General features: G+C 42.8%; 1 protein-coding gene and 1 non-coding gene across 5 annotated transcripts; both read right to left on the bottom strand.

Annotated features, from left to right (window-relative positions):
* Window positions 1-3: 3 nt before the first annotated feature.
* trpm6 (transient receptor potential cation channel, subfamily M, member 6) lies at window positions 4-22,571 on the bottom strand. 4 transcript variants are annotated; one of them, XM_004544220.4, is made up of 40 exons: window positions 22,337-22,561; window positions 21,496-21,575; window positions 21,267-21,305; window positions 20,453-20,642; window positions 19,934-20,147; window positions 19,552-19,676; window positions 19,249-19,420; window positions 18,979-19,153; window positions 17,511-17,634; window positions 17,357-17,429; window positions 17,118-17,218; window positions 13,466-13,600; window positions 12,767-12,820; window positions 12,323-12,457; window positions 12,078-12,203; window positions 11,661-11,929; window positions 10,439-10,667; window positions 9,120-9,272; window positions 8,864-9,019; window positions 8,609-8,737; window positions 8,257-8,508; window positions 7,968-8,142; window positions 6,990-7,104; window positions 6,715-6,911; window positions 6,482-6,614; window positions 4,853-5,291; window positions 3,885-4,542; window positions 3,487-3,578; window positions 3,214-3,316; window positions 2,921-2,967; window positions 2,739-2,803; window positions 2,617-2,642; window positions 2,450-2,500; window positions 2,242-2,307; window positions 1,836-2,134; window positions 1,631-1,713; window positions 1,349-1,554; window positions 1,203-1,254; window positions 972-1,084; window positions 4-292 (listed from the first exon to the last, which is right to left on the bottom strand). In XM_004544220.4, the coding sequence occupies exons 1-40, from the start codon at window positions 22,352-22,354 to the stop codon at window positions 198-200; spliced, it is 5,964 nt and encodes a 1,987-aa protein (XP_004544277.1). In that variant the 5' UTR covers window positions 22,355-22,561; the 3' UTR covers window positions 4-197. The 4 variants fall into 4 exon arrangements, 3 of the variants coding, with proteins under 3 accessions (XP_004544277.1, XP_076746849.1, XP_004544280.1); XM_076890734.1 differs by lacking the exon at window positions 13,466-13,600; XM_004544223.4 differs by lacking the exons at window positions 4-292; window positions 972-1,084; window positions 1,203-1,254 and having other exon boundaries at window positions 1,420-1,554; window positions 1,795-2,134; window positions 22,337-22,564.
* trnal-cag (transfer RNA leucine (anticodon CAG)) lies at window positions 9,724-9,806 on the bottom strand. The gene has a single exon. It is a non-coding gene; the product is annotated as a tRNA-Leu (tRNA).
* Window positions 22,572-23,031: the final 460 nt, after the last annotated feature.

The following is a 23,031-nucleotide window of genomic DNA, read 5'->3' as shown; positions in this document are numbered from 1 at the left end:
AAGTTATATTTTTATCTTTTTATATAAAGTTTTCTGATTACCGCTTTTCCTTCATTAACCCTGAAAATCTATAAACATCCTTAGTGCAAAATCTTTGGTATTATCAAGGATCTTTTGTGAAGAGGCAGAACTTGTGTTTACGAAAGACACCTATAAAAGTTCCCATGCTTTCTTTTCCCTACTTCCTGAGTCAAAGGTCACTTCCTGGTTTCATCGTCTTCTTGCTCTTCTGTCCCCGACGTTGGCTCCGCATCAGTGCTGTTCTCGCAGCTGTCCGGATGGTTTCTTAAATCTGAACAACAGAAACATCAGTTAGCGACATGTCGCTCCAATAACACAGTCATTACCACAAGAAAGAGAATACTGACAGGCCTGGGAGGAAATCCACGCATCCAGCATAAATAATTTGGTTTGATTTGTTGGTGAAATCTTGGAGAGGACACAAGAAGAGGAAGAGGAAACACAACGTACCTTTGAAATATCAAAACAACTGTGTCTGAGTGTTTGCGTGTTTGTTTGCTGGGCTTGTTTGTTTGTGAGCACAGTTTCTTTCCGCGCAGTTATCCTCTAGATGCCGGTATCATGTCTACCCAGAGACGTTAATTAATAGCTAATCAAAGCTAATGTCTCAGCAGCACATCGCCAGCACAAAGACATGATTAATACATAATCAAAGGCCGCTCAGCACAAAGACGGGCCCTCCCTCATGCCTCAAACACTACTGTTGTTATAGAAATAAACGAACACTCGCAGCTTAATTAGCTGGCTGTTCGTGTGTGCCGTCTTTATTTGAAGTTGCTGGGGATTTCTCTCTGAGCCAAGCTGGCCTCCTGAGTGACGACACCGAGGTGACATACAAAGGCATGTATGCACACATGTGCAAAAACAGGTACATACAATGAAATGCTAATCCACATGTCACACACTGGATCAGAAAAAAAACAGTAGACAAGGTTTTGTATGTTTCTGACCTTTTAGACCTAGTCTGTGGCACCAGGCGCTGCAAGAGTGTTTCTGCAGGAAACCATTGATGCCAGCGTCTCCAAGATTATCAGGTCCAAAAAGCATCTCACCCCTGCTAACACTGCAACAGAGTCAGTCAGAGTGCAGACTTTCATCAGTACATATGGGATAAAATGTGAATTTCTAAAATCAGAGAATATAAATATCACTTATACGCATAGCAGAAATGGTTACTGCACCTCTGGTCCTCTGCCATAATGACTGTCGGATCAGTCAGCTCCTCTCCCACTCCTGTCAAAAGGAATAAGGGAACAGATTTTAAAAAAAAGACTCAACATCTCACATGTGCAACTACAAACATGCAAAGTAAAGTAAAAGTATCTGCCTTGTATGTCGAGCACCAGCAGCTCTCTGCGTGAGTACTCGTAGGTCCAGTGGGAAAAGGCTAGAAGCATTTCTTCCAGTGAACAGCAGGGGGTGATCTCTTCTCCCGTGTTGTTGTTGTATTTCATGAAGTCACCAGACATATTCCTTTCAATCGTCAGCCACTGACCATTAGAATGCCAGAGGACCAGTGATACGTCAAGAAATCTGGTGGATAGAAGGGGCAGTTATTAAATGCACGGACACACCTAACACACACACATAGGAAAGATAAAATAGTGACCTTGGTGAGTGGTGCAAATCATCAGGTTTGACTTGGTTAAACACTTGCATCATCTTCTGGGCCGCTCTCTGCTGCTGTATCTCCTTCACAAACAAAAATTGATCATAGTGTTAGAAGTACTTGAAACTCAATTCAAAACTGTGAAAAGTAAAAGATTTGCTAACCAGCAAATGTAGACGAATCCTTGATTACTTGAAAGATTTACCCTTAAACAAAGCTGCAGTGCTGTGCTACCATGGAAGTACTTCTTACAGACACGAACCACCTCTGGTCTGAAACCTTTCACCACGTATACCAGCCCGGGTCTGAGCACATCCTGTTCTGCCCATGTACAGAGAACCCGGCGGCCCTGCCGGAGGCCCCCATCCAAAGAGCCTTCTTCGCTCAAGAGGGGCTGCAGGATTGCAGACAGGCCTCGTGATGACCAGGAAGAGACTGAGCTGGATTCAGGGTCAGCATCAGAGGCTACTTCCTCCAGAGAGTAAACGCTCACCTCTTCACCTCCTACAGAGAATGTTCAAAAACTTGATTAAGTGCACAGAAATGGATTTTGGGGGTAAAACAACAGTAATGAAAAAATAAATAAATCCTAAATCAAACAAGCAAGTTACCCATGATTGAGACAGGAGTGAAAGGGATGGTCTGAGCCAGTCTCATCAAATTGTTTCTCTCCACAGCTGTTAACACACAGGCACGATACAGGCAAAACTACAGATGAGCTAATGTACGAGAAATCACAAAAACAATAGATGCACAATAGATGATCCTTTCAGGATCTATTATTTAATTTAGATAATTTTCTGCAGATCGTGTAAATACCTGAGTAGTGTGGATACAAACTGTCAGTGGACTGGAATGAGGAGTTCTTGGCTGCAGCAGGTAAGATTACAGGGCATTAAAAAACAAAACAAATACATCTCACTATAACAGACACTACATGACCACATGTTACAGAAAATGTATTCAATCTGTACGTCCAGAAATACCTTCAGCTGAAATGCCACTCTGTATTCTGCAACAGGCATCAAGAAAACATTGTTACGTTTAAGTAAAAAGTTTCGATAAATTCAGGGTAAATCTGGAAGGCTAAAAAAGAAAGGAGACTTACGAAGACCTGCGACTCATGGACCTGGCCCAGCTGTTCCAAGCTGAGTGCGTGGGGCTCCATACATCCTACCAGTAATCAAAGCAAGAACACTGACATATTTTACACTAATTATTTTAGCATTACTATCGCTAATGTTACCACAAATTACAAAATATTGTTACCACACTTTACCACATCTTTACCTGATGCGAAAAGACCTGTTTCTGCAGCAAATCCAGTTGTTCAAAATCTGAAAAAATATTGATATTAACAGTTTTTAAGTAAAACATAAGAAACTTCAAGTGGTTGATAATTTAAACATCGCACATACACATATCAAACTTTGTTTCTTTTAATATGAAAAAACAACCCTTGTCGTTCTTCTCGTTCTACTGTACATACATACAGAGGAAGCAGAGTGATGCATACTAGCAGATGCTCTCTGAAAGCTCTGGGTACAAATACAACATGTACTCTATCTAAATGCAGGTCTTACTGAGCTGACTGAGGCTGGTTGAAGCCGACCGACTTGTGGGTTCTCCTATCAACCTCCGGCGCCTTCCCCAGCTGACATCAGACAACTGGGAATGCATGGCTCTCTATTTTCCAAAACAAATAAAGAGATGGAAAAGCTTCTCTGTAAAGAACCACCAAACGAAAATGAAAAACCCATTCACAAAGATAGCAGGGATTTAGTTTTATGACTTTGTGCCATGTTTTGCACCTGACTGATCCTCTGCTATGAGGAGCACAACTTTTTTCATATTACCAAATCTAGATTGCTCTCTCGTATCTTCACGGTCTTTTTGTTTTTGCCTTTGCTGTCCAAGACCTGAGTAAAGTCAGATGATTTGGACCACTCTGCAGAAACACAGACGTACATTATCTGTTATTGTGTGTAAATGCATGATAAAAAAATAGACAAGGTACACACAGATTTTCAAAATTTCCTTTTGATCATTTTCATCAGGGGCAAGATACAGAGAAAATGACTGCTTATGACCTGAATGACCCTTAAAGTTCTTTTATGACATTGTTGGTTCTGACTTGCAAAATTGTTAAGATTTGCATGTGCTACATATCACAAAGCTCTTCATGCAAACTCATTGCTTTAAACCATCAGCGTCCAAAGATTAACTTGATTTTCAAACCCATGCGTTATCATACCTTGGCTCCTGCTGCATCTTAGTGATGTATTGTTCTTTAAACCCCTCCTACCAAGCAAACTCTCATTGTTCATTGATTCATTGAGAGAAGGAAAGGATCCCCTGGTTGGGCTGAGGGGTGCTCCAGCGAAAGTCATATTCTCCATGCTGGATGACAAAGATCTGCAGTAGCCATACGGACGGTCCCTCGACAAACATGCCCACCTTGGGGATTTTATGGGTTTTCTCCACTGGTTGGAATTTCTGGACCGAGAAGTTGGCTGACTATCATCACAAGAAAAGGCAGGATTTGTCAAACCCTCTGAGATGTCTTCTGGGTCGAACAGAAAAGCACTGCTGGAGGCTCGGTGCACGTCTATGTTAGGTGGTTCTTCCTGTGTGTTTTCCTCCTCTTTCTCTTCTCCTTCTTCCTCTACTTCATCCTCCTCTTCCATGGATGTTTCTTCCTGACTGGTAAACAAATATGGCTCACAAGTCCAGAATTTAAAATGGAGTGACTCCAAGCCTCTGGGAGAAAGAGGAGACCCACACTGGGATGGTTCACAGGACTCACAGGGTGTCTGATCTCTGACCGAAGAAAATCCTCCACTGTTAAAGTGGGAGAGGGACGCACAAGACCCTGGGTCAGAAGCTCCCTGCTGATTCTCACATGGATGATCCTATGGGAAAAAAATAAGTGATTATCAAAGTATTTTAAATTCTTTAAGTCAGTGGTTATTTACTTTTAATGTCATAAAGCTGTGAAGAGATTACATCACATTAAAATAAGGACTTTATGGATACTTTATGGATCTCTTTTAGCTTGTCTCCCCCTAAAGGCCATGTTCAGGTTTGCAACAACTACCTCTCCTTTCAAAGAGTCTAACATGACAAACGTTTAAGGATCAAAACATTGTATTTAGTGTGAGGGAGTAGTGCATTCTCTTTCCTTCTTGTGAAACAACATTACTAGAAGACAACAGTAAGCACCTCTCTTGCCCTTTCTTCTGGTTCTTCTGTGTGTCCATATCTTCCTCCCCTGCTTCCCCTAACTCCTACATGGCACTCCTGTGATTCCCGTCTATTTCCTGCTAAGGTGTAGCCCTTTAGCAATGAAGGCGGGGTACTTTTATACGGCTTGGCCACCAATCGTTGTATATTAGCCGCATCACCGTCTGCTCCACTTCTGTGTGGAAGGGTCCAGCTGTGAGGGATGGCGTGCTGGGATGCTGTAATGAGCCGACACTGAGCCAGGCGTGTCTCCTCCTGATGTAGGTTGTTGGATGCAGAAAGAAGAGTGAGGGTGTCCACAGCCAGAGCAGAGAGGTCCTGGAGATGACCGAGCTGAGAGTCTAAGTCTGACAGGCTATCCTGAATGAAGTTGACCTTCTCTGAAACCTCCCCCACCATCATGCACATCTCTTCTGTTCTGATGGAACAAATATGAGCAAAAATGGTGAATGACGTTTTTACGATTTATTTACTGACGTTAAATGCTTTTTGTACACTAAACACAGCCACATGTTCAGCTGTAAATTCACAAAAAGCAAAGGAAGCCTGTGTTAGTAGGATCACAATACAAGCACAAGCTATATATAAGCTGGTATGTGAGACAAAGTAAATAAACATTTAAGAATCTACCTACTTACTTGTTTGTAAGAAGGAGCATTGGAGGCACATTAAAAAAGTACTTTGAAACACGGAGATTAAAGTTATCGTTTCAAGTCAAACAACTGCTACGGCTGCTAAACCCTCTACATAATGTCTTGTGTAGATGAGTTAGTGAAATCATACTTCAGAGTTGGTTTTAGTAACAAGGAAATTATTTATTTTTAAATACATAAACACGGTGTGGTGATAAGCACAGAAATGCAGTTTTAACGCAGAAAGCTGCATCTGGTCAGAAGGAAAAACCAGATTTTAACCCCCGATTTATGCAAAAATGAAACAGCTGGCAATGACAGATGCAAGAAAATCAATGGTTACACCCTTGTGCAGTAAAGAGGGTTTATGTTGTATCACAAGACATGATATGAAAACTGATCAAGGTATTTCAGTAACTCTTCTACACAAGGCAAATTGCAATGTTTGCAATGGGTACAGCAGCCATCGCAGTTGTTTGACTTAAAATGACGACTTTAATCTCCACATATTCTCAAAATAATAATAAGTTTAATCTCAAAAGTTTGGCTTTATTGTGAAAATGAACAATAATCTTTTATCTTAATGCGCCTCTAATACTTCATTTAAATCTAGTTACATGAGTTAACTGCTTTCATCTTGGCACAGTATGTATACCTCATTATTTATTATACTTATCAAACTTATCAATATTAAACTTAACAATGTGATGACAGACAGAGCGATTGTTCGTGTTATAGAAGAAATAATCTATTGGCTCTTGCATCGGACACAAAAGGAACTCTACATCAAAGCAATGATCCTGTGCATGGCTCCCAAACAAGACAAATTTACAAGGCTACAAAGTTTCCAGCCATAGTGATATGGCAGGTTGGAGAGCGAGACACAGATCCAGCAGAAACACACAAGCGCTGGTAGCTCATCTTAAATAATCGAACAAAACAAAAGAAATGAGAAGCCCCTTGTTTGCAGTCCTACCTCTCAGCTGTGACTTTGATCCTGTTCTTTTGACTGCTGAGCGGGCATTCACTCTTCTCGTGAAAATAGGCCTGCACACATCTCTCCTCAAACTCATGCAGCTTCTTGCGATCCTCGTGGCCCAGATAGAGCTCTAGTAAAAACAAGTGAGATGGAAGAAGTGACAAGTGTAGAGATAGCTGCTAAACTATCACCATTTTCTTCCTTTCCAGAAAATATGCTGTGGTACTTACTAAGTCCAGAGGCTCTCTCTTCCCGCTCAGCGTCGCCACTAAATTTCTTGTAAATAGCTCTCAAACCCAGGTCCATGTGACTGAGGAGGTTTAGGGGCGGTGGCAGCCACGGTCTCACTTGATAGGTCATAATGTAGCGGTACCGGTTGTACTTCCACAGCTTGTTGGATGTTGATGCCATGTCAAAGTAGACGTTGCTGTTAACAAGAGTTTGGTTTATTGAAGGGTAGCCCCTCAAACAATTACTATAAACTAAGATTTTTCAATATGCTTACTTGAAAAATGCGATGAGGATGTTGACCATGATGATATACTGGACAAACATATACACAGCCTGGAGAAATGGTGCAAGAAAGGATGCAGGAGGACATGAATCATCTTCCTGACATGCTGTTGACACACAAAAATACGCAGATCTTACACACAGTGCAATAGTTTTTTGTTTGTTTTTTTATTCTTATTCATCATACAAAAACTGTCAGAGACTTGGTATGAATCTCCTTCTGCATCATGAATGCTAAATTAGAACCAGATTCATATAAAACTCTACAGGGACAAGAAAAGGGCACAGAGTCTTCCAACATATGGTACAGCCGACACAGAGCTCAGATTTTAACATCACTCAGTTGGTCTGAGACATCAGAAGCAACCGAGATTGCCTAAATCCACGCTGGAGCAGAGTACATTAAAAAAATCTTAAAGTAAGAGAATTGGCACTGTTTACAGGGTAAAGTGTGACAGACCTTGCACTGATTTGTTTGCTGCTCTTCTTATAGAAGACACAGACATAGCTCTTTGGAAGTGTCCAAACTTTATTTTTTGAACAATCTAAGTTACACCTTCAACTAAAAGCAGCAAAAGGACCTACATGTACTGTAACTCCCTTAGTCATTTATACCAATTACATTTTAAGTGATTTTGTTATTTGCAGCATATTTTTTATGCACGAAGAATCAGCCCCTGTAATAAGTGAAGTTGTCTAAATTCTGAAACAAAGAACTCCTTTCAGCTGCAGTCAATAACAAGCACTGCAATACAAAGGTGAGTCAAGCAAAGCTCACCTTGTGAGGTAAGACTGTTTGAATGACCTTAATTCAAGTGGAATAGGATAAGTGACGAATTAGCCTTGCAGCAATCTTCGAGTCAGTATTTCCAAGAACTCAGGGCAATGCAAAAATCATAAAGGTTAAATTCTACTGCTTAAAAAAAAAACCCTTTGGTTAATAAGTATCTAGTGTTATTGGGCCACTAACGGTCTATCTCTGATGCATAGACCTCTCCATAGATCATCCAGTAGGGCTGGAAGACTATGTCTCGAGCCAGGCTCCATGATGGCTCCTCGTCTGGTGACAGGACAGCCTTCCTGGATACTCCGTAGGTCAGCAGCACTATTGCCATCATCACCACAATGTAAAACATGTTTCTGGTCTGGGCACAGAGAGAGTGAGAGGTTACTAAAAAATAAATAAATAAATAAATAACACACACACACACTTCTCAACTTTTTATGTTTCCAGTGAGTGCTGTGCAGTCTGTACACACCATTTTAGTGATCATGGTGAGGTAAGGGCCAGCATGCTGATTAACGGCCAGCAGATCCATCACCCTGATAAACCAGAAGATTATGTCCAGGCAGTATGTGAGGCGCCCTGCTGTCCGGTAGGGATCAGAGTGCCAACGCATTGCCAGTCCGGCCACGAAAAGCAGGATGGCGATGAAATCTGATATGTTCCAGTATTCTGAGAACCAAATCTTCAGCTTCTGGCTCAGTTTTGTTGCCTCAGACATTAATATCTAATTACAAAAGATAGAAACTTACATTACTACTGACTTGTGATTTTATATTCTCCTGTAACACTTTTTAATATATTCTGCTAAGAACTGAACCTCTGACCTCTCTGGTTTTCTCTGCTGCAGTTGACAAGATGTATGCTATAACCAGCCACTCCTGAACACTGGGTTGATCCTCCATCTTCACCAGGACAACATAGGAGAATAACATCAGAAAGGCCAAGTAGGACATCTACAGTTGAATCAGAGAAAAGACATTCAGACAGAAGGATGAGAACAATGTATAATAATCATTTGCATGATGCACTTTGAGAAAGAGAAATGTTTTATCGTGTGTTAACTAACATAAAAAACCTACCGTGTGAAACCAAAACTTGACAACAGGAGCTGTGTAGAAATCATAGAGTGTTGTGATCCAGGAAACACAGCGCACAGTTATAGAGGACATGGTTTCTGACACAGGACCAACACGTTTGTCTTGGAAAGAGAGTCCTTGCTCTGCATCACGACTACCCTGCATGGGTAGAGTAAACCATACAAGTGAGGTGAAATACTATGAAATACTGTAAAATATTAGCCAGTTGAAATTTGAAAGTACTGCACTCCTACTGTACCATGTGATCAGAGCCCTTGGTGCCTGGTGCTGGCTTGACTGAGTCGAGTCCAAACAGCATTGCCTCGTGTGTCTGTGGTACGTGACACATTTCAGCTTTGCTTTTAAACTCCAGAAGTAGGATGGCAGGAGGCAAAAGAAGGCTCAAAATGATCTAAAAAAAAAAAAAAAAGGAGAGCGTGTCTGACTACTTAAACATCCTCCAACAAAACATACTGCTTTGCAAAATATGAAAAAAATAAAACAACACTTGAGGTAAAAACACAATCGTTTAGCACAACCAGGCTTTAATGGGGGTGATGAAAGCAGCTGGTGATGTGTGAACCAAAAGAAAACAGCAAATAATGGCTGAAGCGCTCCCTAGCTACACTCTACATGACAGGAAGATGTAACAATGAATGAAAATTACCGATGTGGTTTTGGAGTGGAAAAACATGGCTTTAAGTTTGACCCTAGATATCAAATCCCAGACAGAACTTCATTATGTGACAAAATGCTAATTCAAAATCGACAACAGTTAACTGCAGCACCCTACCTCATTTATTGCTAATATGTTTAATCCAGAATACTTTAACAATCCCTAAGGAAATTATGCAAACAGACAATGTCAGAAGTGGGATTCAAACCCACACCTCCAGGGGAGACTGCGACCTGAACGCAGCGCCTTAGACCGCTCGGCCATCCTGACTTCCTGATTAATGGATTCTAAATTAGAATCTGGGACCTGATGAAGGTCAACAGGACTGAAACATTGCAATAAATATATTAGAAATAATGGCAAGCTTTTGCAGAGACAGTCACATTTAATTGCTTTTGTGGAATCTTACAACAATACTGTGCAGGCTCCTGTCAAGTTAACAGGTTAAGTTACTTTTTTGTTAAACTTAAGTGTTAAGCAGTTGTGCTATAAGCACTACTTAATTTCGAATAGTTTTGTGCTTACATTTGACTTGTGCTGTGTCATTATATACAATGCTGTGTCAGCACTATGACATTATAATACTGCTGCTGCTACCAGCTTGTAGCAAGAGATTCAAACTTTGAATTAGCTAGTCAGTCTTCAATGATAGCAGGTAATAGGAAAAGAAAGATGGAACATGCCCTTCATGGACTAAAAATGCTGCATCCTGTGAGCTGCAATTGCTGATAAGACATATTCACTATTTTTTTCTATAATTCTGCTGAAATATTTTTGTATAATTTTGAAGCTATATCGCCCACCCCTACCCTGTACCCTTCTATCTTTATTTTTCTTTTTGCAGTGATGCAATTAAATGACACTGAAATATGAATTTTATCTGGTTTATCTGCAAGGTTTACCTTCAAGAATGAGTTTTTTCTCATGTTAAGTGGACCGGTCCAGAGATCAGTGAGGAGAGTCTGGGTGCAGGAGTGTGAGACGAATGGTCTGTGACATGAGGAGACAGCCATCTGCAGACAGGTGAAGTGGCTCCATGCCTCCATCTCATAAGTCAACAGCTTCATGGCCATCTGCTCGTTCTGACGAAACGCACAATCTAACACATCCACCGCCAGCTTACCAAACTCACTGACACACAAAGACAGAAGAGATATGTGCATGTCAACTCTGTGATAATTATAAAAATATGAAAGAACAAAAAAAAAAATTGCACCCATATCTTCACATATACAAAGTAACATGAAGTCCCGAGGGGAAAAAAAGTGTACTGCATGGTAACGGTGCTTCACAGCTATAAAAGGTTTAGAGGTTTCTTGCATTTCAAATCTTCCAAGAACATTTCAATGAGACTCCAGTCTGGATATTGCCTAGGCTGTTCCATTCAAGGTCAGCTTCAAATTAAACTAAAGTTTCAGACACACCTTATCCTTAATATATCCTTCATAGCTGAATCAATGACTGCAAGCTGCCCAGTTGCTGTGAGACCGAGGCAGTCCCCAAAGCATAACCTTTCCACCACGCTTCAAAGACCGCAAGAAATTCTTCTCCTAAAAATAACTCCATCTTTGATTTGTATGTCCAGAGCACATTATGTCAAACATGTTGCTTCTGTCTCTGTGTTCACTGGGAAACTGTAGTTCTGCCTAATGTTCTTCTTAGACAGCACCTTAAATGCAGGTCAAATATGTCAAAATCTATCCGACTGTAGACGCGGGCACTTTGACACCAGAGTTACCTGCAGTCACTGTGATGACATTTTGAGTTGTTGGAGATTTATTTTTGCATCATGCAGTATACCCTTGAATTTGCTTGGGCAGTCAGTCCTGGATAAATTAGCATTCATTTAAAATTGGTGCCACTGTCTTATACTCGAGTGATTTATTTCAACTAAGTTGGAGACATTTTAAATCCCTTGCTAGACTCACAACACAGGCTTAGAGAGCTACTTAAATCTTAACACGATGACATCACATATTTCAGCAAAAGAGACAAAACCAGAGCTTAGATGGGAATTCAAAAGGTATTCCATTATGTGCCACTTTTTCAGAGTGTATCACTGCTATTAATAAGCAATGGATCACTGCTTGTTTAAAATAAGTCATACAGTTAATTGACACTCACAGTGAATACGTCTTGAATCGTTCTATAATGTTATCATCCAGGCTGCTTTGACGTGCTTCAAAGGCCATGGAGCGGTAAAGCTTGCAGGCCACCGTTGCACGTGCCAGCGCTTCTTCTCCATGTTGCCACAGGAACAGTGCCATTTGCTGCCTTTGCTGAAGGACTGCCCACACAAACAAGTCGTTGAAGTTGAAAGGAACCAGCAGTGGAGCATCATCAAGGCCTGGACTAGACACATCCCCACTGGTACTGGGTGACACATCTTGCTCCTAGAAGAAAAAGTTAGATGTATGAAAAAAAATAAGGGACAAGGAAATGAAAAAACAATAGATGGGAATGTGAGATTTTTTGTCATAAAACAGATAGAAAAATTAGAAACTGTTAATCTAAATCTTAAAAAAATAACTCTAAACCAACCTTGCGTTTGTAAGGCTGGGCGGTCCTAAAGAAATGCAGGTCCTGGAGGCTCCTGTTCCTTGTAGAGCTTGGCATCAGTCCATGTCTGAGTTTTGAAAAGGTGGCTGAACTGTCTCGTCTACCATTCTACAGGCATCAAAACAGGCATTTGTATGAAAACTGTAAAAGTCATTAAACCAAAGGATTTTTAAATGGCTTTTATCAGGGTGCAGCGGGCAAAGAAAAAGAATACAATCATTGCTCACTTTTTCGTGCAATCGGCTGTACGCAGCTCTGAATTGTTTGCGTGTGTAGGTGCTGCGGTATGCTCCTCCTATGAGATATTCTATCACCAAGCCCATGTCAATGATCGAAAGACGATAACCTGCAGGAAGGGATGTCTCCCCACAAACACATACAAACACGATAAATAAACATATACTGTGCACATGTAAATGTGGCTGCTTTTCTGTGTATTTATAACACAGAAAAGGTGAGGGACCACCCAGGTTGCTGTCAGTGCACAGTTCCAAAGCTGGCATTTGCAATTCTATGGAGGAACATTAGTGCACATGGGAAACTTGCACATCTGTAAAGGCCTCTTTAATGCTGAACAGGTCTTGGAGCAACATATGCTGACAATGCTTTTTTTCGGGAGGGAAAGGGAAGCTAGATTTGCACCTACAGCTACTCTCAATATCAAAACTCACCTGTTTTGCATCTTCAACGAGGTGGTGCAAGAAGCGGGCTGTTGGCCCTTGTGCCTGCAGGGAGGATTTTGTATAATTATATAAAAAAAGAAAATGACAGTTAAGAGAAAATGCAAAGCGCAAAATCAAAGAAAACCAAATTTACTAGTTACTTTTAACGGCTGCATAATGCACATGCAATCACAGCTCCACAAATATCAAATTGTTTCTTTAAGGAACTACTTATCCCAGCGTTATGAATAAGTGAAAAGGCTTTTATACACAAATATAAAGACAACATAGAGAAAGCTGAGGGTGAATGTATGGCAAAGAGCTCTGTGATTTTAGAAGCATCCTAAACCAACTACTGGGAAAATATTTTGGATGCAACTGACCATAAAACACAAGAGATCCTGGTGCAAAAACACTTACAGTGACTGAGATTTGGATCAAAGCAGCTTTGGGAATTGTGAGAGAAATTCAAGAGAAACAAACATAAAGGGATTTTGTATGTTTGCACAGCAAAGTGAAAGCCAAACGCAAGAGGAAATACCCCAAGATAATCAAAAGTACTCCAGTGAGTAAATGTTATTTTCTGAAAAATATATTTCACAGAATTAATTATACTGTTCTCCTTGATTAATAAAATGATGAATAACAAATAAGAAAAAGTAAGTGTCTTAAATATTTAAAGCAGATATATTAAGATATTATAGTAACCATGTTGTAGAGCTCTTCAAGGCGATCGACTGTGAGGAAGCGGCTCATAGTCATGCCGTTATCAATCAGCGTTTTGACAAAACTGACACGGTCCATCACCAGAGCATCCAGCATGGCTTGCTCCAAGGAGCCCACCTACACAAGTAAAAAATAATTTACATATCTCCTTTTTTGCTTTAATGGAAAACAATTGCACTACAGTTTTGCATTAATGACTCCTGTCAATAGAAAATTGTACTTAGATAATGGGCAGCTTAGATAATGTCACTTCAGAAAAGAATATCGCCCATATGATCTTCACTGCCCTATGCATAGCCAAGAAAACAGTCCTCATGAACTGGAAAAATAAAAATAATCTTAATTCTAACCAATATAGAAATTATCTATTAGATTACATTAGTCTTGACACAGCCTCTGCCACCACATTAGATCAATTGCTCTGGGCCCCTTTTATCAGCTCCATCACCTAGTGGGGGTGGGGGGTCATAGTTTGGTCCCGCCTTCACTGTTGTGATTGGTGAGGGGGTAGGGACAGGCTCAGGGCGTCGGGGGGTTCCCCGGAGGCATCTTCCTTGGGGGGCTCAACCCGGGGTAGCGGTCACGTCCGGTTGGGGGCTCTGTTGGCTCTCAGGTGACTGTTTCCTCGCGGCTGCGTGCAGCGGGGCTAGGGGAGGGTCTGTGCTGACGGACGTGGGTTACTGACCTGGCAACCTGGCTGCCCCTGGGTGGGTCCGGGATGGGCGTGAGGTTCTGGGGGCGCTCCATCTCTGGGCTGGGGCCCGGGCCGGGCCTCGGGGGCTTGGGTCCTGGTTGGTGTGTTGCCGGGGTTGTGGGCGGGTGGGTGCATGGGGGCCCGGCCCTGGAGCAGGGTGCCGCCGGTGCGTCGAGCCGCCTGGGGGGCTCTTCAACTGGTGGGGGGGATGGTCACATCTTGCAGGAGCTTTCTTCTCTTCAGGAACTCTCTGCAGGAGGGGGAGATACAGGAGAGGTGGAGGAAGATCTCAGCCTGGGCGTTTACCGTCTTATGTAGTCTGGAAGATGTGTGGATGGTGGGGTGGGTGCAGTTTTCTCTGTGGTGGGGTTGGGTGGACTGTCCAGGGCTCTGTGGAGCTGGGGGGCGCTACTGCACTGGGCCCCGGTCTGATGGGCCTGGGCCCCCCTTCCCTGGCGGGTCGCGGAGGGTGGGAGTGCCTACTGGGGTCAGCGGGGGAGCTGGCCCCAGGGAGGGGTTACCTGCCCCTCCCTTCCTTCCCTCCCCATCTCCAGCTGCCTCCCTCTTCCCGCTCCTCCACAACCACCCACACATGCAGGGCCTTGGAGTGGGGGTATGTCACCAGGGTGCAGAGGAGGCTACCCCCCCCCGTCCCCTTCTGGCTGCCTCTGCCTCAATTTTATCCCACAACTTAGACATTCACATTATTCACACTCTCATTACACATACATATAGGATCTTGGGGGTGGGCACAATCACGGAGTCCAAATTACCATCAGGGTGTATACCTCACCCCTGACGTCGTTGCCCACCTCTCAATTTTAAATACGCTTAGTCATTGAGGGCTAGCAGGAGGGACTATGCGCTTACCTGCTGCTCCTTGGCAGGTAGCTCCATGCCCTCCTGGGTTTTAATTGCACCTTAGAACACATATGCATCAACACTACAATGAGCGGGTGGAGGGAGGTTTGGAGTCTTCTCCCACCCCCATTCTCTGCAGCCTGCTGGAGCGGGAGGGCTAGTAGGAGGAGTTGGCCGTCCGACTGCGGTCTGGGGTGTGGGGCCTCCCTGCTGCTGCGGAGTCGGGGTGGTCTGCCTCTCCCCACCGCAGGGAAAAGGGTAACACCACCTGGGTCTGGGTGCAATTCCCCCCTCCAGGGGCAAGGGTACCTAGACCCGGTTTGTAGAGTACGCTTGGGGAGTGTGATTGTGTGTACAGCGTCTCTTTATGTCTGTCTCCACGTTGGTTGAGTGTGGAGTGAGTGCATATGAGAGCATGAGGGTGGGAATGGATGTTTGTGTCTGTGTGTGCCTGTATGTCTGTGTCTATATGTCAGGTTGGGTATCAGACGCCACCTCTCTGGGGACACCTCAGGCCCTCCAAGGTTTGGAGGCCTATCTCCACCCACCACCACTTCCCCTGCCGGTGGCGGACTCCCTCAGGTGTCGGTGTGTTGGTGGTTCTTTGTGTCTGGGGGTGGGCATCCGGGTACACACCGGCTCACTCCTTGGCGGCCGCTTGTCGGGGCCTGGGGCCTGGGGCTCGCTCGGGCCCCTTTGGAGGTGGGGTGCCCCCGGCCTCTCGGCCTGGGGCTCGGTCACTCAGGCACAGCTGGGGGCCGGCGGAGCTCACGGGCGCGTCACTGCAACTCCCCCTGACTTCTGCTCCGCGGCTGCTGGGCGAGCCCTCATCTGGGACTCTCCTCAGCTCTTACTGGAACAGTGGCGCGGCTGCCCCTCTGTTGGTCTTCCATGGTCTCTTGTGTTCTGGGGGCCTCTGGATGTCTGGAGTTTTGATCTCCTCCATACCCGCTTCACACCCTGGAGGACGGGGCTGTGGCCCCCCCACACTCCCTAGCAGATCATTACATGGAGAAACCTTTGGAATGCAAGCATGCTGATCCACACAGGTATGCACACATGGGTATTCACAGACACGGACTAAAGCTTTCTTGGCTGCTGCCTCAAAGCACACTGTGCGCTGTCTATCTTGCGTGCTGCACAATATCGTTTATTATTTAGTAAATATTGATATCTATGACTAGCTAGTTTATTGTGATGGTGCTTTGTTTTCTCTATTATTATGTTACTCTTTGTTGTTTGCTGTCTCCTCTGTTTGTTTTTTTTTGTTTTGTTTTTTTTTTTCTCCATACAGGTGACCCAGGAGTTCTTTTTTTTTTTCTCTCTCTTCCCCCCCCTTCTCACCGTCTCTTCTCCCCTTTGGTTTTCTTTCTTTCTCTCCCCCTCTTTCTCTCATTCATTCCCCCTGTCCTATTTATTAAAAAAAAAAAAAAAAAAAAAAATGACAAAGGATGAACTGAAGCTCTGCCATCACGTAATGTCGCATACTGCTGTTTCTGATGTCATTTAGAAAAGAAAAAAAAGAAAAAAAAAAAAAGAAAATTGTACTTAGTAGTCAGTATAATCTTTTAATAATATAAGTTTACATATGGTAGTGATAGGATGTGCGATCCTTAATAGTCTGCAAAGGCTTTGTGTGCATTCCAGAGTGCTCTGGCATTCACACCCACATCCTGGGAGCATGGGAAAGGTCGTACCTTCTTTTATTTTTTTACGGTAGGATAAAAGTAGCTATGTCAGTTTTAGTCTAAGTGCCTTTTTTACATATAGATGAACTGTTGGATTTCCAGACCAGCAGGTTTAGGGAAGTCATTTATGGGGTCACACTCTGACACACACACGCACACACACATACACCTCCATATTCCAATGTAAGGAACAAACACCCACTGATGTATAAATAAAGACCAGGGCAGTCTCAGAGCTGCGAGTCCCTGAGCCCTCACTCTCGTGCGAGAGCTCAGAGGTGCCCTTGCTAAGCAACAAGTAAAACTGTGTGTTTCTCCTCTCTGATTCTCAGCTGAAGAAGTGTTTTAGAATATATCTCTTAACAACTCCCTTTGTTTTTGACTTTCTCACCTGCCAATGCTGTCCATATACAAGGACGTCTTTCTGTGCAATGTCAGCCCTGTCCCACGCCAGAGTCATACTCAGCTGCTCTGATGGACTGGCCTTTGTGCCTGTTTTTGATTCAGAGCAACAAAACATATAACATAACTCAGATTTTCTGACTTACTAAGAGAAACGCTCCAGTCCCACGTTAATGAATCAAAGTCACTTGAGAGAAAATGTTTGATAATTAAGAAGGAAACAAGTACCCTTGAGAGTAGCGGTCAAAATGGCAGCATCTGGTGCCATCTGGTCATCTGACTCTGAGTCAAAGATGGTTATCTGTTGTTCAAAGAAACGCTGATTTAGTAGTCAGTGTCCTCAGTCACAACACACACATGCCTCAGAGGCTGCTTTACTCACAGACTGTCTATGATCCATACACTGCAGCAGGAGAGTATAGAGGTCAGTGGCTTCAGTCCTCTCCATTCCAAACACATCTCCAATCGTGGTGAGGAAGTTCTCTTTAATGTCAGCTTCCAACGGTCTGAAAACAAACAAACAAACATAAAAACACAATCAGTGTACATTTGGGCCGGCTCGACCCTTTCCGTGTGGAATTGCATGTTCTCCCTGCATGGTGCTCTGGCTTCCTCCTACAGTCCAAAGCTTGTTAGGTCATCCACCTAAATTGGCAGTAGGTGTGAATGTGATCGCAAATTGTTGTCTGTCTCTCTGTGCTAGGCCTGCAATATGCTGTTCAACGTGTACCCCCAGGCAACACAATGTTAGCGCTTTTGCTTCACAACAAGAAGGTCCTGAGAAGGTCGCAGAAGGTGGAGTCATGTTCTCACCATGGTTGCGCAGGTTCTCCGGCTTCCTCCCATAGGCTAAAGACATGCAATTAGTGGAGTTGTGTCAATTGGTGATTCTAAATTTCGCACAGGTGTGAATATGAGGGCAAATGGTTGCCTGTTCCTCTATGTTAGTCCTGCATCAGACTGGCGACCTGTCCAGGGTGTACCCCACCTCTCGCCCTATGATAGCTAGGCTTCCGCTCCCCATGAGACTGAATTGGCGAAAGGATAAGTACATGTATGGAAGGATAATGTACATTTGAAACAATTTAATATTTGTAATCCTGTGTCTTTTTGGTAAATGTTAAATGAGTCAAAATAAGAGTCTAACAAACTAATTTATGGGCTTACCAGAGCAGCCTTTTGCTTTTTTGCACTAAGAGGACACTGCTGTCTAGTTTCTACTTTCTATCTCATTTTACAATCAATTAATTGCATCATCATCTTCAAGTTTTTATATACACCTATTGGGTAACCCTTCCTAAAATATAAACGTCACTCAAATGTAGTTAGCAGGACAGGATCATATTAGTAACTGTGTGTTTGGGTTCATCTGAGATGAGGAAAAAACAAAGAATGTGGCTGGGGTCTAACTGCCTTTTCAAATAGTTGGCATATGCGGCTCGGCAGTGGTGTGAGGTATCTGCTAATTGGAAGGTCAGTGGTTCAATCCCTGACTCCCCTAGCCTTCACACTGAAGTATCCTTGAGCAAGATACTGAACTCTGCGATCCATCTACTGGAGTGTGAATGAGGCTTGTTGTAAGGAAAGTACTTTGGAGTGCTCAAATTGAGTAAAAAAAGTGCTAAATCTGTTTACAGTTATTCACTCTAATGATATAACGGTAAAGGGGAGATTCTCCCTTTGCCCATTTTTCTCTTTTTCACCTTAAAATATGCCCCAATACTCATGAAGAAGGTGTTATAACTTGCACTTTGCCGTAAGTATAAATTATGCTTGCTTATTAAACCAGCTGGCTCAAAAAGACCCTGCTATGCATCCACTACAGGCCTATAACAGCCTACGTACTGTACCTGTCAACAGCAGTCTGCTTGTGTAAGAAGGCGAGTAGGTCAGCAGCCCTGCCTGATCCCTCAAACACAAACACTGGCACAGGGGGCACAGTGCTGACGTAGTCCAACACTGTAGACACCACAGAAGGACCTCCCTCCACCACCACACACACCACAGGCACTCCTTGGTTCAGTCCTGCAAAAAAGAGAAGAGATGATGTTAAGACTTCAGTCAAATCTGTGTGCTTCCTATTTTGTTTCTTTTGTTCGTTTTTGCGCAAAAACACCCACGGGGATGTATCTTCTGTAGTTGTATGTGCTTCTCCAGCTTCCTCCTGAGGCCTTGCTGACAGCCATGCTTGCCCAGCGTTCCATCATCCACCAACAGGAAGTGGGAGTGGAAACCATTGAGACAGGCTCTCTTGCTCAAAGGGTTTCCCAGAGGCTGGTAAGGCCTGAAAACCTGAAGCGATGTTGAATCAGTGTCAGTCAAAGACAAAGAAAAGCAGCGCAGTGGGATATGGTACTCTGCATATATCAAAAAAATGTGGTGAGGAATGAAGTAACGTGCAAAAACACAGTTTCAGTACTGACATCTCTGCCTATAAGGTCCATGTTGTTGTCAATCACTCCCCAGGGTGTGATGCCAACTGTGTTTCTCTTCCTCAGGTCATGGCTTCCAAAGGATTTAACTGCATCACCTACATATTTAGACACACCTGGAGGGCATGCAAATAGTAGCCGAATGCACAGCAAATACACAATAAGAACAAAAGCACTAAAATTCAAGGGGTACTTTTACAACAGCACGCCATACAGAAATGAAACCTAACAGAAACTAACCAAAACTGAACCTTCTAGAAACAGAACACAGATCAACGTAGTTTTTTTTTCAGATGTAAGTAATGAGATTGCTGCCAGTCACTAACTGGAGATAGGCAGAAAATAATACTCCACAAAAAATTGTAAAACTTACCTGTATTAATGCCATCGGTGAAAATCCATGCCCCTGTGCTGAGGGCAGCAGTGATCAGCCCTTTGCTAAAGGCCTGGTTGACTTTAGGTGGCAAGGTAAAATTTTCGGAGCCTCCGTGGACACTCAGCAGTAGCTTGGGTCTTTCCATCTGCCATTCCCTCAACATCAGCTGGAGTAATGCTTCTGGCTTGGAGTCGACAGCAACACGAACATACTGGAAAAACATGAAAGTGTTTCCAACTGAGAAGCTCTTTGTACTTTTCTGAGGTGCTGCTGAGCCGATTGTTTTGTCACTACATTAGATAGCATCTCTGCTTTCATGCATCGTGACCAAGCCTGCTTACATCATAGCAAAGAAAACTTTACGCAACCATCAAAATCTAGGTCTTATTAACAGAGTGCAAGCATTTGCTTCTATATTTGAAGCAGTCTCTTGAGCGTGTGTACATTTACCATTTTACTTTTGAAAAAATGTTCCTTTGGCCTAGAGACACGCACAGAGCTGGTAAACTCACAGACCTTAGCTCGACAGACACGTGTGGCAGTATCTTCAAAGTCTACGGTGCCATAGGCATTTGTGGGACTGGCCCTGGTGTGGCGCTCCATGGACCACTCCTCTTCCACATCCTGTCCAGGACCAGGACAGAGGGACAATGGAGGAAGGGAGTCTTGCCAAGAGTGTTCCCCTATCAGGTGGCCGCAGCAACATCTAGCAAATAGAACGACATTGCATAGATGCATAGGAAGAAGCATCGTAAGGTAATTTTTTAGAATGATTAACTTCAATCATACTTTTACAACACTTTAGCATAATGTTGTTGATTTTAAATAAATTAAATTAAGTAGCTATTTCTGATAGTCTGCTTTTAGATAATAGGGAAGAGCCCAAAAAACAGTAACAAAATTATCAGTGACACTTAACTACATGTTAGCTCCTCAAAATAGAGGCAGGGTTGTTAATAAGCAATAATAATATGCAGGCGCATGACAAGCCCTAAAAGATGAAAGAAATCCACCTGGACTTTTTAAACCAGCCTTCAGTGATTCTTCCATTTATTTTCTAAATCCCACACTTCCTCTCCACCTCCCTTTGCCCTTGAGTACACATTTCTATGTCTGGCTGTTGTTATCATTTAACAGACCATGAAAATCACACATTTCCTGCCATTTCCCCATAACGGTGCAGTGCAAATGTAGGAGAAAAAAGGCAGAAAAGGACATGATGAAATGCTGAAAGAATGAGGGTGGAGAAAACAATACAGAAGTATGTAGTAAGAAAATAAGAAAGAGTTTGGTAGGACAGCATCTTCAGCACAATATTCATCAGTGATACCTTATCAAATTTTGGCAAACGTGGCATACTGGAATACATCTGAAAGAGACAGGAAGCGTTATCAAAATATCCACATGGCTGCTATTCCTGGAAGTAAGGGCTACATGCCAAATAGTTCTGCTCTCAGAAAAATGTTATTTCAAATAGCTGCTGTTAATGTTATACTACAATCTGTGTGTTTCTTCTCAGAATCATAAAAGCTAATCAGTGCAATCAGATCCCAGTTTACCTGTGCTGATCCCAAGAGGAAGGGATGAACTTCACACACTCTCTCCTGAAGAAGGTTTCCTCAATCCAACACTTTCTGGACTAAAAAAAGAAAAGCAGAAAATATTTACTTACAGCACACAGATACTGGAGCTGTTAAGCACTATATTGTCTTCTTTATTGACTCGTATTCTAGGAAGTGGAAGCACATTAGTCCTGAAATAAAAAGCGCGTTTATCAGTGACCTTCTCAGTGAAGCTCATTTTAGTGTCGATCACATGCTGAGCAAACAGTGTAGTAAGTGTAGATCCCTCCCCATCACAGAAAGCTGAAATGCAAACACCAAAACCCTGAGCTGCAGCACTCAGCCCCTCGTTCCCCTTCACAGTAATCTTTCCTTCATGTTTCCCAGGAATATTTAACAATGGCCTCACTGCAGGGAGAGAACTGCTTTCAGGAAACATGAGCACATACACAGACCTATACATCCTCTTCCTCTGATTAGTCTACACGGTTAGCGAAGTAAACAGTTACAACTGTTACAGTTTTATATGCACTAAATAAAACCGCCCATTGTGCAGCAGCAGGACCAACAGTTTAACACGTTGTATGCACAATGAACACCCGTGTTATGTTACTACACTAGTTCATTAAAAGTTTATTACTATTAACCGTTTTATCTAACTTAAAATCACCGCTAAGCGCTGCTAATATCACTGTTAGCAAACCGGTAACAGAGAAATATTGCTCAAATTTCTCATGAGTTCAAGTTCACATTTCGTAAAAAGTACACTTGTTGGAAATAAGCTGACCTACTTAGTACATATATATATATTTATATATAATATTAGCATATATCTTACCATGACTGCAAACTTCATTTATAAACATGTTCGAGGCTAGCAAAGACACTCCGCTTCATCATTACTCTCCCGACAAGGACTGAGCGCCCTTTAATCAGTCGCTGGTCCAAAGGGCAGGTTTCCAGGAAGCCTTGGGGAGTTCATGGCCTCCTCCCTCCAGCTCGGTTAGGAGTTTTTCACCTCCTTAAGTTGTCAAGGAGGTGAAAACTTAAGGAGTGGAGACACCCTTATTGGTTGAGGCAATAAGGGTTTCTCCCCCTCTTTCTCATGAAGGAATGTGGTGACTGGTGAAAGTGGACACTGGTGAGTCAAAAATCTTACTAAAGTGTCGTCAGCTCTGGCTCAAGCAAAGTTTCACACAGCGCAGTGAGGCTCAAAACACCTGCAGTGGCAGTAAAATAAACAGGGTTGTACACTTGGGCAGGACAGAAGAGCAAGTTTTCCATTGCAATAATAATATTAATATTAATAATAACAATAACAATATATGGCAGATGTCTGTCAGATAGATAAATCTTGAGCTACCCCTCTAATATTTATATTTAGCTAGGAAATTTAGAAATAGGTGCAGGTTCAGTTTTGTTGAAACGTCCAAACACACAAAGTCAAACTCTCTTAGGCAAACTTTCTTGTAATTTCTTCAAGTAGTCTTCAGAAAGAGTTCTTCAGGGTTCTTGAAGCACATTCAAAGTTGG

This window comes from Maylandia zebra, linkage group LG12, assembly GCF_041146795.1.
Source record: "Maylandia zebra isolate NMK-2024a linkage group LG12, Mzebra_GT3a, whole genome shotgun sequence".
NCBI classification, from domain to species: domain Eukaryota; kingdom Metazoa; phylum Chordata; class Actinopteri; order Cichliformes; family Cichlidae; genus Maylandia; species Maylandia zebra.
This window is presented reverse-complemented; position numbering and strand designations above follow the sequence as displayed.